General features: G+C 37.6%; 1 protein-coding gene across 2 annotated transcripts in view; it reads left to right on the forward strand.

Moving 5' to 3' along the window:
* GALNT18 (polypeptide N-acetylgalactosaminyltransferase 18) overlaps window positions 1-24,507 on the forward strand; it is a 175,393-nt gene that overhangs the window by 67,585 nt on the left and 83,301 nt on the right. For both annotated transcript variants that reach the window (XM_054390463.1, XM_054390464.1), the window contains exon 2: window positions 15,483-15,675. In XM_054390463.1, the coding sequence (XP_054246438.1) occupies window positions 15,483-15,675 (193 nt within the window). The remainder of the gene's footprint in view (window positions 1-15,482; window positions 15,676-24,507) is intronic.

A 24,507-nucleotide genomic window follows, 5' to 3' on the forward strand; every position in this document is an offset into this window, starting at 1 on the left:
CAAGTATGCCTAGAAGATAAACAGCTGATAGACCTTGGAAATGCAGTTAAGCTTCAGGAAGACATGATCACACATCAGTCAGTCACAAGTGAAACAAAGTTGTGGGTCATAGCCTACTTTTAAGCACTGTTGTCTTCTCTCATTGTTCCTTGTTGCCATTTGGACAGATATATCATATCTCACTGTAAGCCTTTTACTCTGTATATACTGTATATAAAAGCTGTTCATTTAGCTGATACTCATTAAAGAAGAATTCCTTAAATGTTAAAACAGTGTAGGAATTACGGTTTCAATATCCCTTTGTTTTGTCTTCTCCATTAAGGACTGTTACCTCAAAGGTGTGGTTTTGAAATTAGTGCTTACTTAAAAATCAGCAAGGGCTGAGTTGGTCCCAGTAGAAGGACCTGAGCAGTCATTACTGAAAACTTGGAAAGGAACAACACTATGGCATGTAAAGTCCTTCTACTCCAAAAGAAAACAGATTTATATTGACTATTTTTTCTGCGTAATTTACTACTTTCCATGCAGTAGCTCTCTTTTGCAGGTTAGGATATTGGAGGGAATGTAATGCCAGTGCTTGCTCTTCTTGCTCTGACCTGTCCTCTCCTTCTATCATTCCCTACACTGGCAGCAATGTATTGTAAGAGATATATTATGAGATACCGAATAGTTAAGGTTAAGCCAAGATTAATGTTATTAATGCAAGTTCAAAAGAAGTTATCATTATATTTTATAGAACATGGCTTTTCTTGAGCATTGGAAGCTGTGAGCATTAAGGTGTGAGTGCTGACAGAACAATACACCTTTAATAAGAAGCCTCTGCAAGTCTGTTGAGTATATTTAAATTAGATTTCACCAAACTCCCTCTCCCCAAACATGGAAAAAAGGGTCCTTTTGCTGAGACAGGTTTAGCTTTGGTCAAAAACATGTTTTTGCTCAAGCTGCAATAATTGTACTTTGTTGTAAGGCTGTGAGCCTTCTTTACAGCAGTAGTACTCAAAGGTCATGCCAATGTTTCTCCTGTAGTGAAAACAGTCTTGTTTACTGAAGGAATGTTCTGGCTGGTGGTATGACAGTTTAAGTAACATCTCACTTTAAGTATATAATTTCTACATTTACTAATTTAATGTTAAAAATAGCATGAAGTATTTTCTGAACATCTCTGAACTAGGTTCCTAAAATATAATCTAAAAGAAAACACTTTCAGAGGCCGTATAAACATGCTTTGGTTTTTTTGTAAGTCAAGGATGTATTCTTTTCACTCTGGAATATTCCTCTTCAGACATGGAAAATGTAAATCCCATGGAGTTTCTTAATTATCCCAAACATAAATCTTGTAAAAATTTGAGTATCTTTTCAGTAACAGTTCAGAAAATTTTAAATGGTCTAGCATTATAAGAATGAAGAAGTTTTTTTTTCCCTTTGTCAATAAAGGAGAACAGTTTTTTTTAAAGTATCAGTTATTAGCAAAGTGCAGCACGTATAGAAAATACAGGTACTGGGCAGGATGTTGAGAGTCAGTGCCAATATTTCTATTTAAAATAGACTTTATTGAAGTCAGTGGAAAAATCTGTCTATGGGTCTGATGTCCACTGGACATCATTTGTCAAAGAAGTGAGAGACATGAAACTCAGTTAACTATTTGAAATACTGGCATTTAAATTCAGTACTATGTTCTAAGTATTATAAATTCAAAAACTGTACAGGTATGTTTGACCCAAGTAGAAGTATGGGAACTGAGGATTCTTAAGATATCTTCATGTGTTGTCCATGTAGAAGGACAAGGAGAGTGCATGCCTGCATTTCAGTAAGCCCCTGGTACTGTTTGGTCTTCCTGCTTTGGTATGTAACTTTCAGGGAAACAGATTTGCAGATAGTTATTAGACCATGTTAGCTGCACAGATGGTTTGCATACCTCTGAGCAAGAAAAAACACAAAAGGGGGAATGGGAAAGAGAGGGGTAAAGCAGGCTGTATAATTGAGCAAAGTGCACATTTTGTTAGGGCTACAAGGTGTAATTTAAAGATGGGATTTTGCCTGAACAAAATTATTTGTTTCATATATTCTAACTTGAAAATTAGCCGTTTTTCTTACTTATACACTGTATGATTAGGTCCATTGGGAATGGATACCCTCTTGGCAACAATTTAGTATTTGTTATTCATAGAAACAAATGTTAATCAGGCTGTAAGACAATGAATACCTGAGAACATGTGGCTGTTGGCAGGGAAGATAGTTCTACTGAAATATTAAATATTCCTCACAATCCAAACTCCAGAGAGGTTTGAAAATCTAGTTAATCTCCTTATGCACAAAACAAATCCACTTTACTAGTTAAGGAAAGGGAATTGTAGTAAGCATCTGCTCCTTGTTAATAGGATATTAGATGCAGGTGGCTTAGAAACAGTGAAACCACCATCTTCAGTATTAACTTCCTGAGGGACAGGGACAAGAAGTAATTGAGGATTGTTGGTGATGCAAGCTGTCTGCTGATGCAGAGGAATTTTTGTGAAGAATGGCTACCTTAACCTCTTTGCTAATGAGAGGAAAGAAGGGTTTTTATTGTTTTTATAGGCATTTCAGTGATGGCTGGTACTGAGTAGCTCGGAAGTATAGCTTTATTTTAATACTCCTGCAAGGCAAGGGAAGCAGTGCTGTTCCTGTTTCACAATGGCAAGAGGAGATCCATGGGGAGAACATTCAAGCTTTTCTGTAAGTGCTCAGTTATACAAAGATAATTAAGGAATTATTTTATGCAGAAAATTAAATTCTCTTTTTCCTTTAGCACTGGTGAAGAGTACTATGAGCAGCAACAGGAGAAAATTATGTGTAGTTTAAGTTCCCAGAACAACCATCATCCTCCGCAGGAGGCCAAAGGATGTGCTTGTCATTGTGAATGGTTTGGCACTTAAGTTTCAGCATTTTCTCCTTTTTTTTTTGTGGTCCGAAGCAACAGGCTACCTTGGGAATAGCTTTTTGCATTGAAGGCTAGGCACTTTTCTCAAGGTGGAGATGTTTTGGTATTTAAGTAACTCACTTGGTGTTACATGGCTTTGCATACTCTATCTCTTCTAGGTTATTGCTCTTCACAGCAGTTTGAAATCCGGCCAAAGTAACTGACAGAAAAGCAATAACTCAGGTAAAACAAAATGTTGGATTAAAATATCCCAGATTCTGTTTCCCAGGTAGGAAATTTATCTCTGGCATTGCCTTAAGCTAGGATTTCTTTACAAAATTCCTGGAGCCTTTAGTAATTTTTGTCAATCTATGCCAGCTATGTTTAAGCCTCAACGTACTAACGGGCAGCTTTTCCCCAGGACTGAAGTTTAATTGGAAACAAACAGTTAAGAATCTTCTCTATTGTGGATGTTGAAAATCTTTGGTTTCATTGATGAATAGCTATTTCAAAGTAACATTAGCTCAAGTCTTCTCTTCAGAATTGGCTGCTTCTAGAATGTCTTCCTTCATTACTACTCTGCAGCTAATACCCTAACTCTTTTAGTAAAATGACTGTTCTTTTTCAAATGGACTTTAATTAGCCTATCCCACCCTAGTGGGATCAGTAATTAACCTGCAAATCCTGCACATTTCAAACACCTGCTGGGTGAGTGGAGCAAATGAAGAAACCACTGTGTTTCATTTTGGACCTAACCCCAGGATTAATGAAATCAGTTACCAAGCATAATAATTCCTAAAAGCAATATGTGAATTCAAAATGCAATGTCTCACAATTCTCTGGTGAATTATCAGATTATATTCTTCTGTTATTTAGCCTAATAGTCTCTTCTAAATAATGAGAATAAATAATATTATAATAAAAATCTCAGGTTCTTTGTTACTGCAGCTATTCTACAAAATTGGTGAAAATGTGTTTTCATTACAGAATTCTTTAGGCATTTTGCTGATGTTTGCTAACACTCCTGGATAATTCTGTTTCTATTTAGAACAGCTAGGATTAGTAACCATGTGTCTGGGATTATATCTATATGAGATATCTACTAAATGCACTTCTTTATTGCACAGTCTGTAGGGTTCAGGTCCAATTCTGTTCTGTCTTGCAGTAGAACAGAAGAAAATATTTCTGTGCAATTGTCTGAAACGTAGCCATGGTATTCTTCAGCAGCTTTGTGAATTTGGGCAAATTCTACCCCTGTCCATTTTAATATAGGCGAGAGAGAATCTATCCTGTAACAGACTGTTTAAAATTTGCTTCTAGATCTTTATCTGGTATGAGTGGCAGCACTTCTGTGTCGTTCATTTAAGCAGCTTTGTCATGGGTGCAGTAAAGCCTTGATGTATATTCAAATTTCCTTACTCAGGAGAGAGAAGTAAAAGTGAATGGTTTGTATCCTGCACAGATGCTCTTTCTTCCATTGTGTTGTGTGAAGGGTTAAGACCTTCTTCTAAATTGTTTAAGGAGGAATGTCAGGCCTAGGGAACTGTTTTAAAGAGAATACATGGACCTGTAAATCCAGGAGAAGGTTTTGAGCTGTTAATCACAAGTGAGAAGGCAGTTCCTTGCAGCAGGAAGTGTGTGAGTCATTGTAGAAGACAGGATTCAAGGCAAAGCTCTCTGCTCTTTAGGGCGTTTTCCTTGCCTGCTGGAGTGGCTTTGTAATGGGCATGCTGACATCTGAGTGAGTCCCACCTGAAGGGTATGAGTGTGGTAAGATCTTTAAGTGTCTAGAAGTTAAGCTGTTCACAGTCGTTATTAGTAATGCTTTTCCAGGCTGTTTTCTGTTCTGTGGGGAGTTTTGTTTGTTTGTTTGTTTGTTTTTCTGGAAAACACTAGAGAGCATAAAATGTAATGATGGTTGTTAAAGCACTCAAAAGACTTTCCAGAGAAACAACAATGTGAGAGTAAAAATGCATTTACTGCTGGATACAGTCCTCTCTTTAGAGCATACTGCCAACATGATTAATAAAAAGGTGCATTTCTTCAAAAACATATCCAGCTGTGATTTTTATCAGTGCTTCAACAGTAAGGAGGCTTGGACCATCCTGCTGATAAGCATAACTTGAAGAACAGGCTTTTTGCAGAAGTAGTGTTGCTGATTTCAGGTTTTCTCTCGTACTGTTTATTTCAGTTTAAAACTGTGTTTCTAGCTATGAGTTTGACTCATTCTCTAATCTAGCTATAATTTAAGAAATTCTTTTGGTTAGAATTCTGACAGTTTTTTGGTTTGTTTTGTTTTGTTTTTTTTTTAATAACCAACCACCTCCATATGTCTTTAATTTCTCGTGTAAATGATATTGTCTGACATTTTGTAGCAATCAGCACCTGTTTAAGAAGCTCCTCCTATGTTCTGAGGTCTTATATTTCTTTCAATAAAATTGATCATGTCACCACACATTTTTTACCGGTGTAATGACCATCCATGGCTTTGTAACTCCCCTATCCATATCACTTCTGAGAAGTCAATGTGATGTGTTGTAAAGAGCAATACTAAATAATGGAGCTTTGCTGTTCTGTAGATTTTATTAGTTTTATTGCCTTATTTCCCAGAGAAAGACTCAACTGTATGTACAAAAATATGGCTTTTATAAACTACAAATACTATATTTATAATATATTTATAAATATAATGTATTTATAAATACTATATAATCTATATTTCTTGCATCTTAAGATTGTACTCTGATGTGGAGTGTCACTCAATGTCCAGTTCTTACTCCATGTAATGGTCATTAAAGTGCATGAGAAACTGTATACTTTGGTGAGAAGTGAGTGCATCTTTTATTCATCTTGAAGAACGAATCTTCCCACTCCTGTTCTTCCTTCATTACAGCCCAACCTGTAGAGGAGTCTCATGACTTTGACAGTGAAGAACATTGAGGATCTAACCTTTTCCACAGTGGGTTTTTGTATGTATTTATAAAATTTTGGAAATATTTGTGTAAACCCAGCATAAAATAGGATCTCCCTAATGGAGCAGAACTCCAAAGATGCTTCCATTCTTCATAGAACTGAAACAGAGGAAGAGCAGAGCTAATGGAGCTTTAAATAAAAAAATAGTTTTAAAAGTTACTCTGATTTTAAAGTTGCAAAGGAAATGCAGAATCATTTTATCTGCAGTTCTTAAAACAACACAGAAGATGGAGAAACCTTAGGTAGCAGATATTTCTCAAAGTTCCTCGTTGTAGGATAGACAGTGCATACATCTGAGAACAGTAAACAAACCAAAGTGTTTCCTCGGTATACCCTGGAAAATTCTCTTGGCCTGCTGTTTATGTGGGTTGGTGGTTGTCTCCATTACTTGTTGTCATCTTTTAGCATGATTTTGGCTTGATAGCCTATTTCCAAAACTAAGTTAAAGATAAGTATAGTCCTACAGCGTTTACCAGGTCTTTGTTAACCCTGAGTACTTAATTTGATTGCATTTTCTTTACTTTTTCTTACTATTTGAAGGAGCATTCGTGACATCTTGACAGTCTCAGTTTGTTATTGCCATTAACACTATCATAAATCACCTGCTTAGTATCAAAGGTGGGAAAGTGCTTTTAATTTGCCATTCATGTTTTTCTGCAAAGAGAAGAAGCTCTATTACCCTTAGTTTTCTTTTATATTTTATTGCAGTGTAGTTAGCAAATCTTTAAAATGTACTTAATGACCTGTTACTGCACTTGTGCACATCCAGTGTTTCAGACATGCAGAGAGCAGTTGCAAATGGAGATGGAAGATGCTTTTACAGATGTGCATGTGGGCTTTTCTTCCAGACTGCTCTCCTGTTCTTCAGTTTTCATTTAAAAATTAAGCCTGTCTGTCGTTCTTGGGGTGGTTTAGGAAAAATCTTGAAAGTGTGAACTAACTCCAAGCATGTACAATTACGTCTGCGAGTGTTTGAAAAGGACTTTTGAAATAGATGCCCTGTCAAGCTTATGAAAATGGCTGTTTACTGAGATGCCAGTGATATGCTTTGGTGGAAGTGGTGAAACAGCTTACAACATTAATCATGATTTTGAAAGCGTTTATGAAAAGTGAGAAGGTTGTCTTGAATGGGGGAGATGCTACTCTCTTCTAAATGTTCGTGTTTGTGAAGAAGGGGCCAAGACAAAGTTCCACAGAGGACTGAATGGAAATCAGTAAAGGAGAACTAATCTGAGAAAGCTCAGAAAACCCCAGTGAGCAGAAAAAAAATTCATTTTATGTGATTACTACAGGAGGAAGTGCTTTGAGTTGAGCAAGTGTAGAATAGAGCTAGTTTCTGCTTCCCCATGTAGACTTTACTTTTAGTGGTACTACTCAGTTTGTATAAAAGTAAAAGCTGTACAAATTACTAACTAGTGTCATAGCCTGACAGATCTTGGCAAAATAAAGCTGTCAAAATAATTAAGTGCTTTCCTCTTTACTTCAGATGACACGGATTTGGGTTTATGATATAAAATACACCAAGCCTGTAAATCTTCTCAACTGCACAGATGCAAACTCCACTAATCCCAAAGAAAAATGTGGCCTGCAATTCATTAAATGCAGATGAGATGCCTTTTTTAGTAAGCAAATAAGCACATGCCTAAATTTAGGAACATGTGCAGTTACAATCAGTGGAATATTCTGAACCTTTTTGTCTCCTTTCCTGATCTGGAATTCACTGTCTTTGAGAGGTTGCAGACCTTAAGCCTTACTGTGGAACTTGGTTTAGTCTGTTGCCTTTTCAGAGTGCTCTTTATATGTAGATTTTATTGACTGTACTTCTATACCCTCCAAGCTCACTTTGCAAACCTTTCTGTACTTGCTAAGAACCGAGGAATGCTCATGCCTAGTATTTTCAAGTATTTATTCAATGATGATAAGAAGAGGATGTAATGAAAAAGTATTTCCACTATTTCATTAACTGTACTTTGAAGAATTGTTTGGGTTCTGGTTAAGGAGAGGAGACTGGAGAGGGCTGGAAGTCAGTCTGGAATGGCTGCTTCCTTCCCTGCCCCCATGACCCTGGGGCTCTAACCAAAGGGTCTAATGGGCTTGCTATTGCTTTTCTCCTTTTCAATCTACTGTTCTTCTCTCTCTTAGAGACCCTCTGCTAATCCTGTTGGCTTGCTGGGAAGAGGAGGGATAAAGAAAAGGCCAAGATGCCCTCAGAGGAGTAGTAGTAGTTATTGTGGTAGCCTACCATCATACAATGGGCTATTGGTGGAGAAAATCATCTGCTTTATTTTGAACAGGTGAAGTTCGTGATCTGCCACCCTGGGCAGCTATCCAGTCTGTGATTTAAGCTGTCCTTAAACAATGGTAATTAAAAAAACAACAAAAGAACCAAACCCAGAAGTTATTTGTTTATCCCCTAAACTTTATGTTAGTTTTCAATACAAAATAAGCTGGTAATTGGTAACATATCAATGAATTCTAATAAATTGTGTTTCAGGTTCTCAGAAATGTCAGAAATTTGTTGAGGGAATCTTTGGCATTTCCTTCCATATGTGCTGTCATATGCAGTTTAAAATGTCATGCTGATTTATACCAATCATGGTATTATTACAGCTTCTTGACAGTTAGCTTTTCAGAAAAGGATCATCCCTTTTTTGATGCTGGGTTTTTTCTCATTTCTTATCTGCCTGATTTGTCCAGTGTTGACACTAACTGCAGAGTGTGCTGGAATATGCAAATACTGGATATTGAGCTGAATCCTCTCAGGGTGGTTGTCTTTCATGTGTAATTTGGATGAGATTAATTTTTTTTTCTTTCAGGTTAGGGCTTTGCTGCTTTTTCATACTCTGTACAAACAAACTCTGGCAAGCTGTCAGTCTCTTTGAGCAACCCTGGCAGCTTCAGTATGACTTACTGAGCTATAAGTAACCAGTGGTAGCAGAATGTAACCCAGTCAGATAGTTCAGTTTTTCTTAGGTATCCTTCCATTAAAGTCAGTTCCGTGGGAATAAAACTAGACTCTGACAAGGGCAATTGATTTGAATATTTAAAACAGTGACATTATCTTTTCAGCAGAAAACAATGTTATGTTGTAACTTTGTGCAGCAGTATTGTGATTTGGTTTTTAGAGGGTGAGAGAATACATAAAATAACCTTTCTAAGGGGAGCTCTGTTACTGTAATTTAGATTTTTGTCTTTTGAGTATACCTTTCTCCATGGCTGATGCAGTGTTGCATCTTGGTGAGCTGCTTCTACCATTGCTTGTTGAAGTTTCCTCACAATGTACAAACAAGGAGGTAATGTTTTCATTTCAGAGGTTTAGTCATCTGATAGAGGATTTATAGCAATGTCCTGCATGGGGTCAGCCTTCCAAGACAGGAATTGTCAGACTGTAATTCTTAAGGGTACCACTAATATGTTTGTATTAGTTACAATGGACTTTGAAAACGGGATGAAATTTAGGTAAAGGTTTCACACTTCCAAAAGCTGTATGAGGGTGCTATGACCCACTGCAAGTCTGGGATCTTTACCTGTTGCGTGGAACAGCCTTTGGCAAGATGGTGTAGAGAGTATAGATCAGCTAACAGATCAAGGGCACATGTAAAGGAAAAGGATGAAAGGATTCTTCCTTCTGCAGAAAACTGAAATGCTATTGCCTGCAGGAAATGGAATATAGATTTTTTTTTTTTTTGAGTTGTGAGAGCCAGAGCCAGGTCATTAGGCCTGTGAAAAAGTTGGTACTTAAAATGTGGAAACAATTCTCAAAGTACCAGCAGAGACAATCTAACAGAGAAAGTTGATGTGAGCTTCTTCATGATTGTCTTAAGAAGATGAAGGTTGCTGAGGTTGTATGAGAGTCAGTTCCTTCAGTTTCTTCAAACTACAGAACTCTTTCATGAAAGCATTTACTGGAATATCTTGACTTCCCAAGAATCTAGCTGCTGAACATCAAAGAGAGCCAAAGGTGTTTTTGTCTATCATTAATGATAGTCTACTTAGATTCATGTCATGAGTTCACCTTGTAAGGTAAGCATGGTGACTGCATTCCCTCTTTAATCATTCCATGATCCTTCCTTTCTAAGCTGTAAACCTAAGTGTCAAGCACTGGAAAGCTCCAAAGAGCATGTGATCAAGCCTTTCTGCCTACATCCTGGCTTCATTTCTAAGTGATTTGTCTTTTGTGATCAACCTGTTACACCCAGCGTGTGTAGTTTTGCTCAATTATTGATGCCTTCTACATGTCTGTAGCCAGCCTGGGGTATTTGTGCAGATTTTGTAAAGCAGTTTGTATACCATGGAAGGCATTTACACAGTGGTAAAGCTCTGATACAGAACACTGCCATTTTGCGAGTAGATCTGCCATCAAATGAGGGGCAGAACCAAACCTGATCTTATGGACTAGTAAGAACAAACACTCCTGTATCTATCTCTGCTGCTATTTTTGCAGCCCTTTCCTGGCTCATTGTTTCTCTTAATTGTAAACCTGTTCACAGTAACCTTTCTTAGGAAGAAAAGTTGAAATCTGAAGCTGAAAAAAAAGTAGTATTTCTTAATGAGCTGGAAGGGTTTTTATGGTGATAGAGCTGATGATGTCAGTGGACTTTCCTGCTGAAGCTGACTGCTTTGTTGTTCCTGTCATTCTCAGTGTCTCTCTGAGGAGACTTTCCTTTTTTGAGGTATGCAATAAACGTGTGAGTTTTTTACAAAACTTACTAGTTCATAATGCAGATCTATATTAATTTAGCTATGACAGGGTAACTATGTTACCAGAATTTCCCAGTTGTCATTAGGGGTGGACCTTTCTGCTATTATTTTCTGTTGCATCATTTAATCCAGGTTCTTTTCTTTCTTTCACAAATTAAAAATGCAGTTGTAAATTAAGTGGTTGTCTTCCACTACCTTGGAAGTAACTGTGGTTTTGTGGTAGGTGCAATGATTCCTATGTCATTATTAGCTGTTATCAAATAATGCTATAAATATCCTTTCCTGAATTCCTTGCTGTATAATATTTTTTTTCAGAATGTTGTTCTTCGAGTATCAGTTGTATGAGTTGCCTTATGAAAACTGGCAGAGACAAGTGTGTGTTGAGGAAAGACTTGAAATGTTAAGTGTAGGTTATAATAACAGATAATAAGTGGAGAAGAGAGAAAGGAATATACTAGTACATTGCAGCAACTGGGATCAGTAAAGGTAGATGCGTGATTTTTTTATTGGATAGTAATTGTCTTTTCTTTTTGTGTTGTTTCTAACACTTTCCTTGCCTGCAGTTTTTTTACTAATAAAAATGGATAGACATTTTATTGACTGTTTTTTGGTTTTTTGCTGCTTGGTTGTACAACTTCTGATGAAAGTATCTGATTTATTATCAGTTAACACAAACATTTATTTACTGTCTTGGGTATTAAGAAATTAAGACAACATGGGGCACCCCTGACTCTCCTGACCTTGGTCTTTTTTTCATTTCCTTGTTCCCTGTGTTGTTCTTTCTGCTCCCTTGTTCCCTCTTTCTCATCATTTTCTGCCCTTCCTTAAATATTTTTTTACAGAAGTGCCACCATGGGCTTACTGAGGGGCTCAGCTTTGCTCAGCAGTGAGTCTGTTGGAGATGTGACTATGGCAGTGCCAAACCTTCTCCCACAGAGTTCACTCCTGCAGTCCCTCCAAGTCCAAACATTGCTATTTGTACCCAATACATTAGAAAAGGCTATAGAAACTTCTCTGTGTGTAATTCATTGCAATAGCAGATTTAAAGCAAGTTAATTCAATCTTTAATTACTAATGAAAATATCTTTTATTACTAGGAGAAAATTGGTTTCATGTCATGTGCAACCTGTATTTCAGAGGTGTCTTCTGATTTGGTATCTCAGACTTATTCTGTATAATAAGCAATAGGAAGAGGAGAGTTAATTTCTGCCTCGTAGTCTGGTCATTGAGAGTAGATGAAGGAACAGATGTTATGTTAAGATTAATTGCATAATTAGTAAACTTGACCCAGAAAGTGTGAACTAAAGACACACATCTGCTTTTTGAAAAGAAGCTGTTAGGTTTTGTGACTCAGATAAGCAGTGTGTGCTGGCTGCAGAACAGCCACATTTCTGGAAGGAGAGTTCCTCAGCCCAGGTACATGGCTGGCTGGCATTTGTGTGATTTCTCTCTGGTACTAATTGATTGAGTGGCAAAGTGTCAGTCTGCCGATAGTTAATACCAGGCTCATACGTGTACAGTGCTGCTCTTCATGTGGTGGGAAAAGTTAACGTATAGAAGATGCCATGTTAACATTTGCCGCAATGTGGTGGGGATGGTGAGTTTTCTTCCCACAGGAAAAATGGAACTAATCTTTCCTTTTTAGTAATAACTGAGCAGGTAAATGTACCTACCTTTGTATTGCTTCAGGCAGTACTATTTGACTGTTTCACCTTCGAGCCTTAGTTTCCTGTGATCATTCTGCAATGCAGAATCAAGAAGAACTGGCTGTGAGACTGTAGACCAAGACCATTTACAGACACTAAGACATCAAATCACTTGGTGACTAGTCAAAAGGCAGCTGATGGTCTTGTAATAATTGTTTTTATTTCTTGTGAGAGACTGCCTGAATGAATTTGCTTCCCCCAAGGGTTTTCAGCCAAATAAAGGGAAGAAAGACTTTGTCATCAGAGATGCATGTTTAATTCCATTGATTGGAATTGTAATTGAAAGTTCTTGTTAATGCTTTCCTCCTGTGGAATAATGTCTTAAAAGAACATGTTTGCTTAGTATACAAAAAATGGTTGCATTTGGCAAGTGGTTTATTAGAGCTTGTAAACTAAATTCACAGATACCTATTGCTGGAAAATCTTCATCTTCCAGCGACAACCTGGATTTTTTCAGTCAGAAAAGAGCAATAGATTCAGAGATCGCTTTACGAAGTACTTTTACCCACAAAACAGAGGATAAAATGGAATAGAGGCCTGTATGAGTGTGATATGAAGACAGTTTGTGAGATTTCTTTGTGTGCAATCAGGTTGTTTTTGTGGGGTTCACGTAGTTGTCGAACAACAGATACCTGTGATGTTTCCCATTACTGTGATTTTTTAACTGGTATTTAAAAGCTATTCTGCATTTCCCAAGCTAGGATGTTCTAAAGTGATCTGAATTTGTCAAAGTCCTCTAATTTCCATTGCAGAGTTGTGTTTGAGCTCACAAGCTTCACTCTGTCACATTTATCTGTGTGGTGGCAGGACCTGTTGGAATAGTTTCCTTGTTTGACTGAGGGTTTAGCATGTCTTTCATCTTTTGAAGAACAGGAGGCAATTCCAGGATTCGGGCAGAGAGGCAGTACTTCGACAAGTAAAGAGATTCACAGATTTACAGAGGTTGTAATGTAATGCAGGGAAGCAAGTGTGTCATTAGTTTCCTGTCAGTACTGTCAGAGGAAAAAGAAAAGCGTCTTGAGCAAATCAAACAACTTAATCATCTCAATTTATGTGTATACATTTTGGGTTCTTTTTAGTAACAGATCAAAGAATGTGCCTACCAGCATTTTTGGTAGTCAGGATTCTGGTGGCATAGAATACTAGCACATACACTGCGGTTTTTAGGTGTTTCCATGCAGCTAGCATAAGCCATCTGTGGGGTGTATAGGTGAATGTGTGGGAAGGACTTTCGACACAGTTAAAATTTTTGCCTATTGGACAAATTTGAAGACTTTTGTGTCGGTGTGAGCTGAAATTCCCCCCCCACCAACAATAACCAGGCTAGCTCAGTCTGGAAGCAAATGAAAAGCTGTATTTACAAGCAGAGTCTAAAATCTACAATGAAATGCAATGAATATGTACAAATATACAAAATTCACAACATTCACAGATATATACAATCAACAGAAAAGCACAACCGATCTCCCTTTGCTTCCCCCCAAGGGGACCCTCCCAAAGGGGCCTCCCTCTCCCAGGAGCTTCCCCCCCAGACCCCCCTGGACAGAGAAGCAGAGTTAGTTAAGCAGAAAGTTGTTAACTTAGCTGCCAAGGTCAGTGTGTTATCTTCAGCCAGAAGAGAAGAAGAAACCAGCAGCCAGACAGCCCAGCAACTGCCCCCACTGCCGAACGCAGAATGTGCAGAATGCCTACTTTGTTTTGGGTAATAGTTCTTAAACATTTCTATCTATCCAATGGAAGTGTTTAGAACAATCGTTATTTTGCTTTCTTACACCCAATAGTGACTTATTTACATTCTTTCACTTTCTCTGTTTTGAACTTTGCAAGGAAAAATTAAAAAGACAGTTTCAAACCATCACAACTTTCCAAAAGATTTGCTTTTATTTTCTTAAGTCTCTCTGTGGCCAAACAGTTACAGTTTGTGAGTAAAGCTGTTAAGAAATGGGAGTTATTTAGTTGGTAAGTTATTAATGGTTATGGAGAGTGTTCATAGATAATTAGGTCTTGCAGAAAATTAAGACACTTTTTCTTTGTGAGGCTCTAGTATATGATGACAAACCATGGTCAAGTAACGCATTTGACCTTTATTAATATACTCTATATCATAAAATGTTCACAGAGTCAAGGGTTTGTTCTGGGTTAAATTGTGTGGTCAACTGTGTAAAGACTGAAGGGCTGGCTGGAGGGGTGAGACAATGCTGTTACAGAGAGCCTTTCAAGTCACCTTGAACAGCCTTCTTGAGCAACTCAATATTGAGGACAAATGCTGTCATTTAATTGTACTGGAACTCTTAAATTATGTTCTAGGCATATCAGTTCCCATTTCCTCTGTTTGTTTTAACAGCCAGTGATGTGGCCTTATGGAACAAAAAACATTTTATAATGACACAAATATTGCAAGGTGACAATCCCAATAACATCATTGTACACACCTAAATATGGACTAAAAATTCAAATAGGATTGAATAGGGTTGGTAAACAGGACCACAACATTGTGTGACTGAAACTGGTTGCTACTTAAAAATGGTTGTCAAGTGCTATGAATTTTTGTTTTCTGTTGAATCTGTAGTTTCAAATAACTTATTTTGCACACAGACTTTGCCAGCCATGTTGTATGTTCTGTACAGGCTGTCTCTTTTCTTCCTTTGTCTTTTGTTTCCCCACTTCTTTAGACCTCTTCTAGCAAGATAATTCAGGCTGAAATGAAGTAGTCATCTTTGTGTATAAAACCAAAATAGCTTCCTTATTGTTTGATAAGAATTCTTTTGAATTTAAATTTATCAGTCATGACCTTTAGTCTGATTGTGATTATAAAAGAATTGTTTGTAACTAACTACATTTTGAATATTAGATTTTGAGGCTTAAGTGCTAACAAATGCCCTGCCACAAGAGGTATGTGAGGACACAGTCTCAAGCTGCGCCAGGGGAGGTTTAGGCTGGAGGTGTTCAAGAGGGGATTGGACGTGGCACTTGGTGCCATGGTTTAGATAGTCATGAGGTTTAGGGTGACAGGTTGGACTCGATGATCTTTGAGGTCTCTTCCAACCTTCTTGATTCTATGATTCTATGACACTTCAGAGGCTCCCATAAGGTGGCAACATACGCTGTTGCGTGGAGTTCTCCCTAAAGTCAGGCTTTTTAAAGTAGTGTTCCCTGATGGAATGAAAGTCTCTAAAATAGTTTAATTTTCTCTTTGTCTTTTTTAGAAGCTCCACTAAAGCCAGAAGAAAATCCTGCTGAAGCGTTCACTGACTCCTCTCTCTTTGCTCACTGGGGCCAGGATCTCAGTCCCGAGAACAGACGAATCGCACTGAAACAGTTCCAGTATTATGGCTACAATGCTTACCTGAGCGATCGCCTGCCGCTGGACAGACCCCTGCCTGACCTCAGGCCTAACGGGTGAGTGCTTCAGCCTGGCGCTCTGCGTCCTGGGCTGCAGAGTCTGGTAGCTGGTTTTCCCTTGGGGGTGCAACACTGTGTGATCATGTGGAAGGTGGATTTACGTAAAGTGGCCAGAGTGAATAACTCCTATCACATATCTGAAGGATGGTAGTTTCAGTTGTCTTCTGAAACATCAGAGTGCACAAATTTAAGTCCTGTTAAAACCCTACTAACTTTCCACTAAAAGTGCCCCAAGATCGCTTGGAATTTGCCTACAATTTACATTAGATAGCAAGTGTTTTATTGTGAGAAAATTAAACTTTTGATGTAAATTTCAGTGTTATCCCAAGATCTGAGTAAGATAGGAAGAAAATAATAACTGGAAAGCACAGAACTGTCTGATAAGGATCAGTAAGCAGATAAAGCTGTTTAGCTCTTGTGGTGAAATACGCACTTTAGTCAAGCAGCCTATACCAGCTGAAGGCCCAGAGAGCCTCCTGTAAACTGCGCTATTCTCTGCTAGGAAGTGTGCATGTCGGGCAGGGGAAATACAACCACCATTATATCACGGTGTCCTGTTGAGATGGATGGCACCAAGGGAGTGAAAAACCTTCCTTTCAGTGCGTTTGAGGCCTGTTCTGGTGGGAACATTCACAAGGACAGTTGATAACTTTCTTTCAGCCTTGGTGATACATCTAATCCTTTGAACAAACAGCAGCTGTGGGGATGGGGAAAGGGCTGGAGGGAAAACAGCCTTTTTGCAGTCAATTAAAAAGAAAATCATTAAAATAAACATGATGAGTCCTTACTGAATTTAACATGTAATCTTATTTCGACCAGTGCTTTAATAACTAAAGCAGTAAGCTGTGCCTTTTTCTATATATTAAACTGTTTGATATCAGTGAAAAGATATTAATGCCATTCCAGGAAGCAATTTTAAATATACCTAGTCTATATATTATTATATAGTACATTTAAAAATATTTAAATTGTAGATTTTGCTGAAATAACTTTAAGGAAATCGAAATCGATGTAATTTAATTTGTGTTTCAGTTAAATCATTTTAACACTGATGGTACTAACAGCCTCTTTTTTTTAATTGAAAACTAATTTAGAAGAAAAATGAATTTTCTTTAACTAATAAGACATCAATGACAGAATGTTTCTGTCCTTGTATTTTGAAATGACTTGTGAATTATTTCAATCTAAACTTTTTTATAAGTATAGGTTTTAAAAATTAAAAGACAGTGAAAGTGAATGTTATGGTAGCTGAAAGAAGTAAATCAATATTGGGATTTTAAAAGAAACTCCAGTTGGAAATTAGTCATCCTATTTTCTGTGCAGTTATTGATCCTTAGTTAACTTGTCTTTCAGAAACACGTCAGACATTAGAATATGATTATGGAAGCATGCATATAAAGTCATGGCTTACTAATGGTAGCTCCTGAACAGTAATAAAGGGTGAAGGAGGGAAGTCTTAGAATTTGAGTGTTCAGGAGCAAGCAGGTAATCTGACACTGAAATGCAATAAATTCTGATACTGAGAGAAATGAAGTGTGTTGTCAGGTAGTGTGTCAACTGTTTGCTGTATCTATGGCACCCTGTGGAGAAGAGCTGCAGTATATTCTGAAAGCTACATTGCTGAATACAGAATTCCTGCTCCTGATACACAAATTCTCATTTGTGTGAGAGCAAACACATGGACATTGTGGGAAAATGCCTACCCTGTGAGAGTGTGTTTTCCACTATTATAATCAGTTTTTATCAGTTCTAGAACCTATTTTTAAAGCTTTTTACATTACTCCTTTCCAAAGTGTGCATAAATGTATTTAAATTATCCATGGGCAGATGCTGGGCTCAAGCAGCATAGCATGAGAGCCAGGGACAGCTTGGTCTGAGACATGCACACAGCAAGTAGCATGGAGACTGAGTTAATCAAATTTGCTGGTCCTTAGTCAGTTGTGGTATTCCTGTTCTGACTAGAAAAGCATGAAAGCACAATAGATCTGGACAGAGTTAGCCTAGATCTAACCAAGCTCATTAACCTGGATTTGGCAGTGGTTCTGCAAGAGTCAGCATGACATTAGAATCCCAGCAAAGGCTTGTGAGCAGGTAGCTAAAGGAATAAAATTGATGTAGATGTGTCTGGGCTCTGTTATGGTCTATCATCCATATTCATAACCTATCATACAAAGTATAGGAAATTGGGAAGACAACAGATAGAAATGAAACTGAAGTCGAATGTAATTCATGTATGATTGGCCCTAGTTGAGACTGTGAGATTTAAGTGATCTGCCAAAAATGTGTGGTGTTAGCCTCTTTTAAGTCATACTGGTATGACTCAGCTTTGACCTTCTTTCTGCCTGCAGTGCTCTGAGAATTCACATCAAAATAACTTAGTAGAGAAGCTAAGCATTTCTTTGCAAGGATCTGCAGTGAGAAGGATCACATGTAGTAAGCCTGTGTTATAGCCCCTGACCTTTGACCTCTCTGAAAAAAAAAAGACCGTTAAGTCACATGGAAGCATCTAGCAGATTGCAGCTGGATCAGGCTGTGGCAGTTGTGTCACACCTTGTAGTGGAACCTTCTCATGTTTTAGGCACTGCAGAATGGTTTCTAACCCTCTGTACAGGCATGAGCTTCATGTGTGCTCAAATCTTCAGAATTTGATTACTTTTTACTGTGAATATTTGCACTGGCATAATGGAGTCCCCAGAACAGTCCAAAATAATCTGTTACAATCCAGAGTGTAATAAGTAACTCCCTTGGAAATCCCGGCATCTTAAAGTCATTGTCACGTCCTGAAGCAGGCTCTGGGTCTGCAGTACTTCTTAGACTGTACAAGCACTATTACGGAATATTGCTTATACTGTCTCTCCCAGGGCCTCTATTTATTTCCTGCACCTGAAATTAGGTGTGCTGCTGTTTACTAGCCTTACATGCATCTGTTAGCTTGTAACATATCTACATCACAGACTAAGTAATAACTACCGGCTTTAATGATTGTGGAAGCATTGAGGAAGGCAATATTGCCCTTACTGTGTGCAGGAACAGGATAATACTTCCATGTTAGTTGTGATTCTCTTGTGCTTGTTACTTTAAATAGGGCAGGCAGTACCCACAAAGCTTGTTGTGTGTGAAATGTTGAACAAGATCACACAGAAATACATCATTAAAAGTTAGGTTGTTTACAGATCCTAAACCTGTGTACCAGATCTCCTTTTGAGTGGATGCACTTGGAATTTTTGATGCCTGATCCAGTGTGCCCAGTATGGGAATGAGAGTAAACATTCTTCTTTGCCTACATTGGGGTGGTGGAGAAAGAGGTGTGCAGCAGGACCCCAGCAGAGGAACGATTTTGCAGAGTTTTGCTCTTGCATAGCCTGTACGCTATGAAGGAGCTGACCAGTAGCCATAATTGCAGTCAGCCAAACTTCTTTTGCACTGGTAACAGCATTTTAGGAAGAAGCAAAGGCAGGAAGAATGGAGGGGGAAAAGAAGAATTTAAAGCTCTGGAATCCTTTAAAAAGAGCACGAAGGCCTGGTACTTTACCTATTGTGTATTGGTTTGGGCAGAAGTCCTAAAATTTCCAAACCATTCAGCATTCTCACTAAATACTTAACGTTTAATTTTGTCATATTTCCTGCTCTCTTTTACTAATCTCTCTGCTTTTGATTCTTCTGTTTCTTGTCTTTCTTTTGCCTACTTTCAAACTGACTCATAGCGGTGGTATGTATGTACTGCCTGAGTACCTGCTCTCTGTGATTCTGATCTATACTTTGGTTTATGCTGTCTGAATGTATCTACAAATGGCTGCTCTAGAAATATTTAATATCACTAGCAGTGATAGCTAATCAGCTGCAATCTCCAAGCTGCTATAATAACCTAAGTTAATAATGAAGTATACTTGTTAATCTTCCCCATTATCTCCTTTAACTGAAATAAGATGGCATGCAGTTATCTGCACTCTCTCTCTCTCATTTTCTCTCTCTGTCTCTTTTTAATATATCATAACATATGAATATTCTTTCAGTTGGCATACATTTACATTAACACATACTCAGATTAATCCCTGGCATAATTGGCTGACAGTTTTTGGCCAAATAGCTATACAGATCATCCAAAATGAGTTTTACTGAGATCATCAGCTCCCAACTTACTGTTCTTACTGCTTTATTCAGAGAAAGATCTTGGTCTTAGGTGTCAAGAAAAAAAAAGTACCTTTTGTTTAATTTTATCAACATGAATAGCTATCATTAAAAGGAGTAGGAAATCAATCTGTTACAATTAAATCTATGCTCTAAGGTACTTAATGGACCAAGAACTACTCACACTTGTGCTACAATCTTGGAACTTTTCTATATATTTACCAAGTTCACTTTCCTTACTACAAATTTTTTGTTGCTTTGTAAAGATCGGTACGAGGAGAAAAAAAAGCATTAGCCATGTTTGCTTATAGGTACATGGTATCCCTGTGTTCAGATTGCTCACACAATTGTACACCTGTCTTTGCTCTCTTGAACTAGAAGATTTCTAGATTTGCAGCAGAAGTACTGTCTTACTGACTATTGTTTGTAAAACAGATTGTAATCCTCAGAGATCAGGAAAAAACCCACCTTTTAAAATATGTTATTCAATGCCAGTTGAATAGATAAGTTAACACTTAAAATACTGATAATAGCAAAGGAAAAGAGTGGTCACAAAGTGAAATTACAAACATAGATAGTTGAGCAGAAATTCTTGTAGGACTCAGTTCTTTTGCAAGAGTTTTAGTACTGTTTATATCAGTTATGCTAGAATGGAGTTTGGTTTTTTCCTCCCATACATCTTAAACTTCCATGTGCCCTTTTTACTGATGATGAAACGTTAACAGATCTTGAAGAATGTACAATTCTATTTCTGCTCGTGCTTCTGAGAAATTTTTAGTCTGTCAGAGCTAAAACGCCCTCCCACATATGTTCTTGAAACAATAATTTAACCTCAAATGTTTTAGTAATATGCTTTATTGCATCCTGTGTTTAACCCCCCCCCCCATGGAACAGATGACATAATTTAGTGATTAAGCCACATACATGTTCTGTTGCCATTTTTGGCTGTGATAGTCATGTAACTCTTGGTGGAAGGTTCTCAAAAATTGCAGAAAATAATTTTTTCATTATTACATAAAAGAATTTTCATTATTTTTTAAAGATAATAATTTCCATTATTTTATACATGTTTGTAGAAGGTGTCAGAGATAAGTTATTAGTACAGGAAATCATTCTTGCTTTGTTCTTACAGCATAGTTCTGCTGAACTAATTTTAATGTGACCGACTAAATTGTCTTACTGCAATGCATATATTCTAGAGGAATATAATTTTCTCGTGGGCAGATATTTGAAAGAAGATACATAATGTATGCTGTCCTCCCTTTACCAGAGTTGTGCTTGAAATAGAACACCAGGAGTTTCTCTAAATTTCTGGTAACCATGACAACTGTTACTTTAGTGTTATTAGCCCAGCGTAATTTAGTAGAGTAGTTTGCTAGAGGTAATTTTTTATCTGCATGGGACTGAAACTCGTTATTGTAATTCTAAATAATATTTAGAATTTATATTTTAAAATCACATAGTCGTAGTGCAGAAATGTGTTCTATAATTTGTGGGTTTGCTTTTTAGGGAGAGCCTTACTTTGCAGAGGGCAGGTTAGGGGTCTTGTCTGAGGCACAGCTGTTATTGAAACTTGTACGCTGCTGGTTGCCATGCAACTGTTCAATTCTTAAGGCTTAATGGATCTAAGATTTTGATACATAGAATTTCCTTCCCTTTTCCCCCATCAGCATGTTTGATACACGTCTACATGCACCTTTTCTCTTTAGCTATGTCTTGTTCATTCCTGGAATTACAGAATTTTATTTCTTATAAAACTTGGCATAAAAAAGATGATGGATATACTTGTGAAACTCCAAGTATTCTGTACGGAATCTGGGGTGTTTAAATAAAAGAAGTAGGTACTTTTTACTCTCATCATCTGATATGAAATACAATATAAGGAGGAAAGTTTTAAAAAATTAAAATACACACATTAAAAAAGAAGTGAACTCAAGTGGAAGTAAATATGTTAAATTAGTCTGGATGGGAAAAAGTAAACAGAAACTCAATTTAAGAATGTACCCTCACTGAAAATGAAACCATTTGAAAAGACTAAAGAAATTAGACACAACAGGACGTTAATCTATTCTCTTGTATCATATGTAGTTATCTTTGAATGTGTGGTGGAGCAAAAAAGCAGTCAAATGACATTCATGGCATTAAACACTTTACTCCTGTCTGCACAAGGTGCTAGACAATGGAAAAATCTTGTCCAGTATGCTCTAACTTGAAATATGTAAATGAATGCAAGTAGGAAAAACAATTCCAAAATTTTCTTTTATATTGATATGTCAGAAGCAGAAATTCTGCTTGGATTGAGATATATTACATCTATCTCAACCTTAGCTTAATTGGCAGAGGAGGAAAAAAGTAGTTTTTAAGGAAGCAACTTTGAACTATTTTCAGTGCATTTTCACTGCCATTTAATATAGTTCCCCAAATCACTGTGTTGTTAGGTGTCATACCTTACATTTTTGCTAGAGTTTTATTTCTGTCTTGTTTGTACGTTGGTATAGCTGAGGATAACAAATAATATTATGCCTAAGCTAGATAGCTGAAAGGTGGATTGTCTAGGGATTTGTTTGCTGGACCATTTTATTTCTCTATGCATTTTGGCTGCAAGGGAAACACTGAAGTAACAAGCTTTGTACATTCTTTACAGGTTCATACTAAAAACTAGTTCATAATTCATTTGAAGCCAAATTTTCAAAACTTGGATGAGATTTCAATTATTCCATCAAAGAAATGTGCTGCCTTTATAAAGGCGTACAGGAGACTAGCATTTTGTTAGTAATTTTGCATTGTGACCATGCAGCTATATACATCTAATTTGCATACAAGAGGTGACATCCACAAAATTATAGCATCCAGATTGCATATGACATTTTATTTTTTACCAATGCAGAGTGACATGCAAATGCACACACCACATGCCATAAACAGGTCTGTTCTTCAAGAAGCAGGCTCTGTAACAGTCTTACCCATCTGTTGGAAAACTGAGGCATAGTATTTTAAAATTACAGTGTGACCATAAGTACAGGGGCCTTCCAGCCAATTTGAGCCTGAAATATACCTGCTGAAAATCCACTTAACCCTGGTAGCACCTAAAATCCACATTTGCCAAAGAATCACCTCAAATTTGACAGTGCTGAGCCCAAGTCAGTTTGTGCCTGCTTCACCTACTCAGTCATCTAGGCAGTGTTTTCAAGCAGTGCTTTTAGAGATTGTTCACCACAGAAGATGACGTTTCTTTATCACAGAATCACAGAAAGTTAGGGGGTTGGAAGGGACCTCCAGAGATTGAGTACAACACCCTTGCCAAAGCAGGGCAGGCTACACAGGAATGCACCCAGGCAGGTTTTGAAAGTCTCCGGAGAAGGAAAGTCTAGAACCTTTCTGGGCAGCCTGTTCCAGTGCTCTGTCACCCTCCCTGTAAAGAAGCGTCTCCTTGTGTTGAGGTGGAACCTCCTGTTACAGCCTGTACCCATTGGTCCTTGTCATATCACTAGGCACTACTGAAAAGAGACTGGCACCTTCATCTTGACACTCACCCCTCAGTCCTGCAGTCATCCTCTCAGCTCTCTGTTGGACTTTCTCCAGCAGATGAATGATTTCAGAGGTTAAAATGCTTACTCTTGGGTATAGGAGGCAAATCTCCTTAAGATTTGAAGCCTTATGTGTGTATGTAGAGTTGTGACTGTTTCGCCTAGAGAAGAAGCAACTTGAGGAGGATGTAATCAGCATGCATAAATATCTAAAAGAAGGCTGTAAAGAGGATGGATCCAGGCTTCTTTCACTGGTGTTCAGTGACAGGACCAGAGGCAAGGGGGACAAGCTGAAACACAGGAGGCTCTCTTAGAATATCTGGAAACGCTTTTTTATCACTGGCACAGGTTGTCTAGAGAGTTAAAATACACAATAAGTAAAAAAGAGAGTTAAAATACACAATAAATAAATAACAACAAACCTGTTTTTTTTTCTTTAAACAGAAGAACAAATTTAGTAAAGGAGTCACGTTCAAAATGTATTTAAAAATTCTGAACCTGTTCTATGCTTTCTGTGTGCTAAACATTGGCTGTTAGTAATGCTTTCCTGTGATTTCCACAGCTTTCAGGAGCTCCTGGATGCAGTAAATCTAGGTATCTTGAGAGAAGATAGCTGCCTCAGTGTTGTCAGGATGCAGAGAAGAGCATTAACATACTTACCCTATCTAGAAATGATGCCTGTAGCCTTAAATTCATCCTAGAAAATAGTCTCAGATCTGAGGAGGAAAAAGTAGAATTAATTATTGTTCAGAAGCATTGCATTGAACTATTAAAAGTTTCAGAGAAAAGTACTTAATTACTTGTACTTAATTAACTTGTGGCTTTATTAAAAAAGCAAGCATTTTGGTGGCAGTTTAAAAGATATACATTGATAAAAGGGCATTCCCTTCCTCATAAAATTGCCAAGCTTGAATACTTTCTGAAATGGAGGGGGAAAAAACAATGAAACACTTAGGAACTTTGAAGTTGTGGGCATCACTTCTATACTGCTGTTTGCATAAGCAAATTGCCCTGTGCTAATTTTTTTTCTTAATAAAAGCAAAGAAAAATCCACCAGGTTATGAGAATATTCCTCATTCTGATTGAACCCCTTGGGTGAGCTTAGAGATCCCCATTTTTCTGGCTATACTTTCTGTTTTAACTTTTGTAGCAGGGTGTTCTTTGAAGCTGGCTC

This window comes from Indicator indicator, chromosome 21 (genome assembly GCF_027791375.1).
Source record: "Indicator indicator isolate 239-I01 chromosome 21, UM_Iind_1.1, whole genome shotgun sequence".
Taxonomy (NCBI): Eukaryota; Metazoa; Chordata; class Aves; order Piciformes; family Indicatoridae; genus Indicator; species Indicator indicator.